This window comes from Alexandromys fortis, unplaced genomic scaffold, assembly GCF_014885135.2.
Source record: "Alexandromys fortis isolate MF-2015 unplaced genomic scaffold, M_Fortis_MF-2015_v1.1 scaffold_229, whole genome shotgun sequence".
Lineage (NCBI taxonomy): Eukaryota > Metazoa > Chordata > Mammalia > Rodentia > Cricetidae > Alexandromys > Alexandromys fortis.
Window position 1 is genome coordinate 855,976 of NW_026068122.1, and position 11,915 is coordinate 867,890.

The 11,915-nt window shown below is 35.5% G+C and overlaps 1 protein-coding gene across 1 annotated transcript in view; it reads right to left on the reverse strand.

The window, feature by feature from the left end:
- Positions 1–2,553: 2,553 nt before the first annotated feature.
- Ano3 (anoctamin 3) overlaps positions 2,554–11,915 on the reverse strand; it is a 292,415-nt gene continuing 283,053 nt past the window's right edge. The window contains exons 24-28 of the mRNA XM_050125418.1: positions 9,928–10,080; positions 9,354–9,501; positions 6,092–6,172; positions 5,827–5,932; positions 2,554–2,931 (exon numbers count right to left, since the gene is read on the reverse strand). Of these exons, the coding sequence (XP_049981375.1) occupies positions 2,749–2,931; positions 5,827–5,932; positions 6,092–6,172; positions 9,354–9,501; positions 9,928–10,080 (671 nt within the window). The 3' untranslated portion in view covers positions 2,554–2,748. The remainder of the gene's footprint in view (positions 2,932–5,826; positions 5,933–6,091; positions 6,173–9,353; positions 9,502–9,927; positions 10,081–11,915) is intronic.

The following is an 11,915-nucleotide window of genomic DNA, read 5'->3' on the forward strand; positions in this document are numbered from 1 at the left end:
AGTAAAAATGATAATTTATTGAGTGAAAAAATTTCTATTCATTCCATCGTATACTATATTGTGCCAAGAATCATTTAGCATTCAAGTTAAATCTCATCATGCAGCCAGGCAGCAGTGTCTCTTCTAAAAGTGCCTACACAGGCTCAGACAATTGAGAACTATTACAGTTAAGACTTAAAATGACTTGCACAACTTGTCAAGGCAGACCTCATGCACGTATCCATTAATTATTAGCATAAAAAGGTAACAAGTGAGAATATGAAAATATATAAGCAGCATTCACATCATACAGATTCCTGAGAATAGTGTGTGCTATAAATCTTTGAGAATAATTTATATTCATATGAAAAGCACGTATAAAATATTTCTCTCTACTTCAGCAGAGTGATCTAAAGTTAACATACTGTGAGGCGCTGTCTTCGTTTTACTGTCAGTTATGATGGAAACAAGGTTGATTGTCCTGCAACTGTTCACAAAACAAACATTTCAGACAATTTATTTGGTTCTCTGTTTTCTCATATTTGTTTCAAAAATATCAGGGAAGGCAATTTCTAAATTAATATACTACAGCTTTTAGTAAAATATCATTCTCTGTTCATATCCATCAGTATGACTTAAATCCCAATGGACTGTAGAAAACCCTAGAAAAGGAACTTTTAAGGAAATAGCTGTTATTGTTTGTCCTCCTATAAATCATATGTCTGTCTTGTATTCCTAATTTGGAAAAGATGTAAATGTTAGGTAAACAAAATATTATGCTCAGGCATGTGTATATACTTAATTAATAAAGAAAAGGGGGCACAAATGATCTGAAATAGAGGGGCTGAAATCTCTTTTGGAAAGTTTGTAGAATTAACCATTATATTTGCAATGGAAGAGTCCCAGGAGCAAGGATTTCTGTAGGAATTTACAACATATCTCTAATTTATTATTTCTTTCTTTCTTTATAAGTGCTAAGAGTTGAGTCTATGTGTGCCTTGTGCATGCTTAGACATACACTACCACTGAGCTACATTCCCACATATTAGAGTCCCAGAATTATAAGAAAAGTAGAAAAGTGACTATCCTTGCTAGAAATTATAAAACAACGATAATCAAGACAACAAAGCTTTTTTTAAGTGTTAGAATTAGGACAGTACACTTCCAGTAATTGAAACTAATTTCCTTATAGAGATTCAATAATATGTGAAAAGTAGTTTTAGTTTTGAGTGTGCTTAATTCAATATTTTGAATTTTGTTACTATTTCTGTGTGTGGCTCAGTTGAACAAAACCAAACTCAACAAATCATGCTCTCTTTCTGTGTATGTATATATGTGTGTTTTCTGTGTGATTTCCCACACTATTCTCAAGAGATAAAAGCTTGGACCATCTTGTTTTTCAAGGGAAAGTGTATTGATTTTTTTTATCATAAGCCCATCTACTTCACCCCTTACCTTTCCTTCTATTCTACCCCCTTAATTTATACCTCCTCTGAACTTCTTTTAATTGAATACCTCTTCATTTGTACTCCATCAATGTGTAGACAAAACTGACATTCAAATAAGGATTCTACAACAAATTAAATTATGATCTTCACAATTAACTTGACTTTGTTTCTGGAGAGTTTTGAAATTAAATAAAATCAGCTCATCAAAAACAAACTCCAGAAACTTCCATTTCATGATTAGAAAGTGAAACTCAGAAAGGTATTTTATGTAAATAATACACTACATGCATGCATTATTTCTCTAGCTCATAATGGATAGTGCACACTATAGAAAAAGCATAAGTGCTGCAGAACATTGGGCTTTGGAGTTCCTGAATGAACAGATTACAGTAGCATCCTGCGTAACTGATCGTAGAGCTCCGTAAGCTGGAACTTGTGTTACACAATGCAAAGTGCAAGCACTCAAGGGACATCGACATATTTACACAGTTTCAACATGATGTTCTGTGAGATGTGTAATAATTCAGCGAGGGGCACATGAATAGAATGTAAGATAGACTTCTTCAGGAAAGTACAAACTAGTCATGTCTAAATGATAGAAGAATAGGCATTCAGATATTTAAAGTGGATCAATTGGCATTCATTAATAAAAAAAAATGGGCAGCGCACTTGGCTTTGAGTGATAAAGCAAACTTAAACACAGCCAATATAATAGAATTACTCCAATGGTGTTCTTAGGTTTGGGATTTATTTTTGTTTGAGTACTATGGTGATATTCAACTGTTTAAGTGCATAGTCAACACAAAGCAGCACAAATGCCATGTGCATAACCCATTATCTCAAGGCTAGTGCACAGAACCAACTCCACTAGCCTGTGAGCTGAAGGGACATGGAGTTCTGATCTCACTCACTTCTTGTGTGTATATGAATTCAAGTGACCATCCTAGAATCTGATTAGTATGACCAGTTTGTTAACATTTACGTGGAAATCTGCCTCTGGAAATTTTGCCACCACATTTCCTATTTGCTCTGCAGCTGATTGAACTGGGTGGACTGGAAACCCAGAACTCCCCTGAGGGCTTGCTCTGAGCATCAGAGCCTGGCTCCCTGCCATTTCAATTGCATCCCTTTGGAGGTCACAAGTCTTTCTTTCCTTAGAAATCTGAGCATTCCAAATCCCAGAGGCTGCTGTGATGTATTTCCAAGTAGTATTTTATACATGTAGTTTTGCCAAATGTGCCTTCCTCTTGGATCCCATCTACATTTCAAGGGTCTCATTCCCACACTAATGGTACCTCCCCTTTTGGGTTACAGGCACAGTCTAAGGCCATTCATGGTGAATAGGCTGTCCACTTTTTCTCCTCTGTTGCTGCAAATGTTCCAGCTCAGCCTCATACATCATTTCTTGGACTAAGTATTTCTCTCGCCGTATGCGCTCACGAAGGCCCTTTGGTATATCTGGAATCAGGTAGGCAATGAATGACTTAATCCCAAAAACGAGGTGCTGTAAGTTAAGAGTAAAACTATGTTTTCAAAGGTTCCAAAACACTCATTGTAAAACAGAAAAGTCATGAACAAAACAATGCATTTGTCTTAAATTTGAACATCCAAACTTAATGTGCAGCATTTAGAATATTGCTTTCAACAGTTATATGAAGAACACAAACATTACCAACTGCCCCTGTAGAATATTAATTAGACACCAAGAATTGTTTCCTCTTTTTAATGCTGTATAATGATATCACTTCATAAAAAAGCATCTTAAATTTTGTGTTTAAAATTCTTACATGCTATGTAATAGTACTGTAATACATATTAAGGGACACGAATATGAAAGGCTATTCTAGGAAAAAATGTATTCCCAACAGATCAAAATACATGCTACATAAACCTGTGAGCCACTGATTATATTCAACAGCAACAAATTTATTTTTTCAAATAATCCAGTCTATAAGTTCACTATTAGTATAACTACTCTGAAATATTTGATCTGTGTTAAATAATTTTGGTAAAAATTGCATTATTTATGTTTTGAAAATAAACCACCAACTGTGGGGGTTTGTTATTTTTTGTTAGTCTGTTTTGTGAAGTAATTTTGCTCTTTATTTCTTGCTGTCCTGGCCTAGGACTTTCTTTGTAGACCAACTGATAGAAATCCACCTGGCTCTGTCCACATGTGCTAGGACTAATGATGTGTGCCACCACACCAGGCATTAGTGTTAGACTTGAACAAGTAAGATGTAACGCCAAAGGCATTATACCTGTACGTAAAGGCTCAGAATCTGAATGAGACCAATTAAGCCTTTATTCTACTAACACTCAGTAAATGTTGACCCTTGATCAAATCTTCTACATCCTGTGTCTATGATAGTCATGACAGTACTACCTCTTAAATGAATAAAGTAAACACACACTTGAAGAGCTTAAAAGAGTGCTTGGCACAGTGTGAGTCCTGCTCAGATAGCACTTCCTACTGTCATACGTAATCCTATGAGAAGGTCCTTCCATTTCTCAGAAAAGAGAAGGAACAATGTGTTATTTGCAGGGTTAGTATAGCCTGTTAAAAGAATACTTCTATGTAAAGGGCTTTTAGTGGACAATACCTTTTTATGAGAAAAGGAAGAATTCGTTGTACTTTTTTAGCTGTACTTGCTTACGAGTCCCAAGAAACTGCATTCCAAAATAGGTAGTAATAAAGCAATACATATTTTCCCTCACAATTGGGACTTTCTTTCCTGATCATTAAAATATATCATGATTAAAATTTTCAATACTATTCTTCATAATTATTGGAATAAAAATAAAAATATATGCCATGATTTAGTAACGTCTAATATATGACAATAAATATTTCATTGTGCTTTCTGATTACAGGTCAGGTTTAGCAGATGTGTTCTAAACATGAGTCATGCTCATTAAGAATTATTTCTGGATTCAAAGTAAAATAGAGAAAATACAAAAAGCTTTAAGGTACAAAATAATTGAAGTTATTTGAAAAATAGAACATCCAAAATGCTACCACATTTTTAAACATAGACAAGCAACAACACTTAAAAAATTAACAAGTGTTAGGAATTTACAGAGGTTGATTGGGGGTTATGGGATCAGTAATGAGGAATGAAGAAAGGAAAATGAAGAGGGTCTCACAAGGATTATTATTCAGAATAGTCACTCTGAATTGATGTGTCTGATTAACTTTGTTCGCTTGACTTCTGAGGAAAATAGAAAATATGTATCTTTTAAAATGAGATATAAAAGACATCTCATTGAAAGTTTGGATTGCAAATATGAGTTAACTCTTATATTATCTGCAATGAAGTAAAAAGTTTAAATTCAGGAGGATATTTTTATTGATTCCGAGAGTCATTAAATCAGAGAATTTTAATCCTGGCTACGACCTTTAGCAGCAAGCATTTCATTTTCAAATATTTCATTATAAACTTTTAATTTATATTTAGAAACCACTTGGAATGAATAATTGTCTTTTAAAAAGATTTTCAACATTTAGTGGGTAGAATGTTTGTCTAGCATTCACAAAACCCTGGGTTCTACCCCAAGATTCATAGGAATCAGGTGTGGTGGTTCATGCCTGTAATTCTAGTTCTTGGGAGACACAGACAGAAGGATTAGGAGTTTGAGACCAACCCTGGCTAACTAGCAAGTTTGAAACCAGGTTGGAATACATGAGACAGTTTTTCAAAAAGCAAACAAACAATTCAAAACCTTTGTTACAAAAATTTTAGATATGGCTCTCTTTTTTGGTCATAGAAAACATATAAAGTTTTTCATTGACTCAGTGGTACTTCAGAGGAGGTGTTTAATAAACCTCAGTGCTAAATTCTTCACTGTATCATGACTTATGAAACAAGATGATAATATTGTTTTCAGTTTCTTCAAAATTACCTCAGAGGATTACAATTCAGTACTATCATGATAAACTCCAATCACTTTTAATAAAAGTTTTGGGCAAAACATGGAATCAGCCAATGCTTTTTAAACAAATATATGCACTACTAATTATATTTTGAGTTAATTATTCAGAAATATCAAGTGTTCTATCCTTATGGGTAGATTTTGATTCATTTACCACCTCATGAAAGTCACCCCCATCTTTTTAAGCATAGTCAGCTACTAGGGGCTTAAAACCAAAAGCCTCAATTTTTTTTACGAGATAGTATCTTTCTCCTTGATTCTTTTGTATAGATCCATATTAACTTGTGTTTACATTACTCAACCCTTGCTCATTATTCTTCAATCTCTTTATAATTGGTTTACCATATCTGAGCCTTTTCCCAGGCCTACCAAGGTTGTTTTTCAGAAGTCAGTGAAGACTTGACATCAGATTGACATATCCATCAGCAAAGCTGTTATCCCCACAGTCACCTCTCCTGTGACTAACCTCAAACACGATAATGAAGGCCAGTCGAGCAGCTAGGATGTGCCAGTATTGCAGCGTGAACTCATAGGGTTTGGAACTCCAAGGCGGGCCTCTATAGTCTCGGTACCTGCAATCCACAAAAACAGAAAGCATGAATGATAGCAAAACGTTCTTCATTACCTGAACTCCAAAATTATAGTTTAAATGATCTGTTTTACATGTAGAAAGGAAGAGATGCCATGGCAAAAGCAAACAGTAGAGATAAATATATATATAGGAAAGTTACCTGCAGTAACCAGATTTTCCCATACCAAGTTCACTCAGGTCAAAGAAGGATAAGCTATTGTTGACATATCCCTTTAGGCAACTAGGAGAAAACAACAGGGCTATATGAGTCACAGTTAATTCCTTTCTGCAATAATTTCTTCTTTATAAGTGACAGGGTTGAATAAATGCCATTTATTCCTTCTATTTTAAGTCTTCAGTGTTCTAATTTCTGTCTCATATATTCTTGTCCTGTTATTTCTTCTCAATATTTTTCTATTGCTTTCTTTGACTTAGTTTGCTTTTTAAAAGCGGTTTTGTCTATGAATCATCCTGCCACTTGTGCATTTAAACTCTGTCCCTTGCAAACAAACACATGCAACATGACTGGCTGATTATAAGCTAGGCTTATTTATTATCTATTTACTTAATATATTTATTGTGCACCTATACTTTGTTATAAAACTTTTTTAGTGCTCGATTCTCAACTGTGAGCAAAATAGGTATTTATACATAATGAAATTGTTTTTATTCATCTAGAAAGATGATCATTAGCCAGGGGTAGTGCATGCCTTTAATTCTAGCAGTCAGGAGGGAGTGACACTTAGATCTCTGAGTTCAAGGCTAACCTGGACTACAGATCATGTTCCATAATATTCAGGGCTACACGGAAAAACCCCAGTTCAAAAAATAAAAGAGAGGGCTGGAGAGATGGCTCAAAGGTTAAGAGTATTGCCTGCTCTTCCAAAGGTCCTGAGTTCAATTCCCAGCAACCACATGGTGGCTCACAACCATCTGTAATAGGGTCTGGTGCCCTCTTCTGGCCTGCAGGCAGAATATTGTATACAAAATAAATAAATAAATAAATAAATAAATATTTAAAAAATGGAAAAGAAAGAAAGGATCATATTGAGTTAACTGAGTCTGTGCCAGAAAGACAAAGCATGCGTGCTTTTTCTCATGTGTGTTTTCTAGATTTTAGACAGACACATAAAATTATGTATGTAACTGTGACATAAAAACAAAAACCAAATTGTCTAGCTAGAGAGGGGATTATTGAGAGGGGAACTAGTATATGTGGCAATAAGGGAATACACTCTAAGTATGTTGCATATTTCTATTAAGATGTTCTTATATCACCCAACACTATGTTCATTGAATATAGACAATAAAATAATTAAAAGTGTCAGGTGATTTTTTAAAATTTTACATCTTAAAAGGGTAGATGCTAAATTCCAGAGTCTGAAAAAACATAGTTTTGTTATTATTATTTATTGTTGGGACTGACTTTTGTCTTTCAACTCCAAGAATTACAGAGTATTTTTTCTTGGATACATATGCCATTCTTTGGTAAGTAGCAAAGTGTGACACTTTCTACACAGAAGATTAAAAGTTGCAGATTTTGTAAAAATTACCAAATATTAATGTTTGTGAATGACACTTTGCTTTTCTCTTTGTAATTTTTAAGGTTGAGAATATAGCTAGTAACCATGGCATTTGCCGATTATAATCAGAGTTACATAAATCCATGCAAATCTTGTAGCATTGGTCAAATATTTCCTTCTCAATATTGTTTTATCCACTATTGTCTGTCTCTTCATGACTTGCTCTGAAAAGTTCTAATTTGAGTAGATTTTTCTCAATTTCATTGCTAAGTATGCTTAGCAGATTATTAAGTAATCAAGTATCCCTCTTGATATATGATGTTCAAATCAGAGAAAAACTGTGTCATTTTGCCTGAATTTGGTCTACACCTGAAATTGGTCACTGAATGTGGAAATGCCAGGTGCTGTCAAAGGACAGGCAGGTTCTGAAATGAAACTCAGTAGAATCTTCAACCACCACTAGGTGGCAATAGAATTACCAGCAAGTCATTCCAGACAGCAATTCTGTGTCTTCCACACTTGATCTTAACCAAAAGATTGAGGAGTGATTGAATTAGACTTTTCAAATTCTTAAAATCTGCTCCTAGATCATTTTGCATTAACAAAAGGTGGCATTTTTGTTTTTCACTATTGATATTCAAACAACCTTATATCTACATTGAGTGCATTCTCAGACACCATTTGCTAATCATACAGATTATTAGGAATCAACCATGTCATAAAGATGATGTACATACTAGAAATGACAAAGTTAAAATTTAAATTTAAGGTATCTAACATTGAATCCCTTTAAATCTCTTAAGGACTCAAGACCTGTTCAAAAAATCAATAGTACAATGCTTCTATTAGCACTCCTTCACAAAACAAGAGACCCTTGTGTTCAAGGGCTTTCCCAGTGCTCAGCTTGCCAGCAGTCAGTTAAGAGTTAACGCCACCCTAAAGCAATGCTTCATCTGTTGTGGATAATCTCGATCCACACCTATTGTGGCTCTCACTCTTCTGCTTTTTCTTACAGAATTCTGATATTTACGTGCAAAGCTTTTTAAGGTGTCCCAGGTCTCTACAGTCAATTCTCATGTGAATTGTCCCCTAAACATCTTCTGAAAAGGAACATTTGGAAATAATAGATATTGCCTAAAGTGGTTCTATATCCAGCTATTTTTTCCCCCCAGGGGACAGCAGGCAAAGTCTAGAGATGCCTACTGTTAGTAGAATACGTAGATTAAGATAGCTGTCATTGAATCAACTGGTTAGAGACCACATGTTTTGCTAAGCATTGCACAGTGGGCTAAACAGCCTCCCTCCTGGTTTGAATGAAATGTTTGAATTAAAATGTCAATAATCAAACTAAACCAGATAAAAAGGGTAAATACTGTAGAGGTTGCTAGGCTATCCTATTTGAAGCATGTATTTCAGTTTTAAATGAAAAACACGTACTAACCATACAAAGGGAGGCGATTCTGCATCAGCCAGATGCCTGGCTCTATATGCTTCCTGAAAATGTTGTCTAGGCACGAAGATGACAGACTTTGCAGGTTCTGTTTCCTACTTTTGTCTGTCTTTGTTCCCCTTTTGATGGGTTTCACTTTCCTATCTGCATAGCAACAACACTGCTTTGTCTGGTTTGAGTCGGAAGAGTCTATTCAACCTTTCTAGAAGTATTAGAATGTTCTTAGCACTTTGACACGGTTTCAAGTAAAAACAGACTCTAAAATTAGCTGCTCTAGAAAGCACATTTTGTTCTTAGGCCCATTTGCTTTCATCTAATAGACACATTATAAACAAAATAACCAGAAACATTACTTTTTAATGGTCAGAGAACAAAATTTCCCAGTAAGTTCTCCTTTTAATTGCAACTATAAAATAGATTGGGAGAAAATATATAAATTTTGACCTTACTTCTCATTCTGCTTTACGTGATTTGCACAAGGGCCATATTTGTATTCGTAGACAAAACGTGGGATGTAGTCAGATGTAATAGCAATTACGAATGCATTGGTGATCACAGCCAATATGCCAATTCCCTCAAGAATTCCAAGCCAGATACCTGGTAGGAGAAAAAGTAAAGGTCGTGAATAAAAGTGAACAAGATAAAAAAAAATAACTCTGATTTATTTTATTTTTATTTTGGAAAGAATATTCTGTTTCCAGTTTTATATTGAGCCACATTTCTGTACACCAATTATTTTTTTAACATGAAATTGTCATATTGTATTACTGATTGTGTATGTGTGCTCACACACTTGGGTACCTGCAGAGAGCAGAAGAGAGGTTCTGATTGCCCTGTGAGCCACCCAGTGCTCATGATTAGAACTGAACTCTGGTCCTTGGTAACAGCAACAATTGCTCTCTGAACAGATGAGTCATCTCTCCATCCCCTTGTTATATTTTTCTTTAAACTGTAGTCCACACACTTTCCACATATTAGAAATATTGCACACATGATTTCAAATGGGGGAAAATTGAGTCTTACCTATGTCAGTTGCTCGGGCTGGCAGAGGCCTCCTCCACTGGGTCACAAATTTATATGCATCCAATCTGATTTCTATGATATTGTTTAACAAAGCCAAAAGAGGGGCCAGAGGAAAAGCAGCAACAAAGATGGTGGTAAAACCAAATTGCAAAACTGTAAGACAGAAACATGAGGGAGTTATAAATACACACAGTAAAATCTACTGAGTGCCTCACTGTGCCAGTTAGGAGCATTAGATGAATTACCTTTAATAATACCTCTGCCCAGTAAATACTCTTATTTTTATAGTTGAAGAAACTTTTGTTCTTATGTGATAAGTAAACTTGTTAAAGAGTAGATGTCTAGAGAATGTTAAAAACTTGTACTCTATCTATATAAGGCTATATTTAACATCCACTTTCCCCCTCCTGCCCACATATAATATGAGAAGAATGGCAAAGGAATTAAACAGAAAGGGAGTAGGAGAAAGGGGAAGAGTGAGAGGGGAGGAAAAAATATCAAAAATACAGGCAAAGATACATATTTTCCTGAAGGCTCTGGTGGGAACACAAAGGATCAACTACCCTGTCTTCTCTTTTTGTAGATCAGGATATTGAAGATCAGAAAATATGTCAACAACTGGACTGGGAATCCATGTTTTCTTAATATAAATTAACGAAATTCTTTCAGAAATTCAGACTGGGTTCTAGAATGTGGAAAGGATGGATTTGGAAAAGTTTGTGGAGTGAATATGGCAAAAATATATTGTATGAAAATATTAAAGAATTAATAAAAACGTTATTTTATAACTGTGACTTTCTTTGAGAGGATACTATTTTTCTTTATGAAAAGTTGATCTAGCTTTTTTATTTTTCACTAAAATCTTTGCTCAACCGCCTGGTGTGGGGATGAATGCCTATAATCCTATCATTGGGGAAACTAAGACAGGAGGATTCTGAGTTTAAGACCTGCCTGAGCTATTCATCAAGTTCAAGATCATTATTAATTACACAGGGAGACTGTATCTCAAAAAGAATACCGCTTAAAAACTCGAGGCTTGATCACTGGGCCCAGCCTGCTAGGGCTCTAGGACCGAATCCTAATCGGCAGGGCAAACCCGCACCAGGAGAGACATCAGGCTTGCATCCACAACCCACCCAGAGCGGTCCTGAGGAGTTCCATCTGGACGGTAGTCCATGTTTGGATGCTGAGGAGTCCCAGCTCAACGGGACGGTCCCTGCTTCTACACTGAAAAGATACACCCAGAGACTCATTCACAGCAAAGTCTGGACCAAGACACCAGGCCTCTCCTGGCTCCATTTGAAGGAGGAGATGGGAAGGCGCCAATGCAAGACTTCCTCCAACAACCTGAAAGGCAACATGACTTCACCAGAATCAAGGGATCCCGAAATAAGAAGAATTGTACACCCTACTCCAGAAGAATTAGAAGAAATCGACTCAAAAGTGAATTATATGAAAATAATAGAAGACCTTAAGCAGGAGGTGAAAAACTGCCATAAACAATTAGAGATTACAAACAAAAAGGTAGAGGAAATGAATAAATCGCTTAAAGATACCCAAGAAAATCAAGAGAAACATGAAAAAGCAATCAGACAGGTACGGGAAGCAGTTCAAGACTTGAAGAATGAAATGGAAGTAATGAAGAAAACACAAACCGAGGGAAGATTGGAGATGGAAAATCTGGGTAAACGAACAGGAACTACAGAGACAAGTACTACCAACAGAATACAAGAGATAGAAGAAAGAATATCAGATACTGAAGATACCATAGAGAAAATAAACACACTGATCAAAGAAAACAGCAAAACCAACAAATTCTCATCACAAAACATTCAGGAAATATGGGACACAATAAAAAGACCAAACCTAAGAATAATTGGAGTAGAAGAAGGAGAAGAGGTGCAACTCAACGGCCCAGAAAATATATTTAATAAAATTATAGAAGAAAACTTTCCCAACCTAAAGAAAGATGTACCTATGAAGGTTCA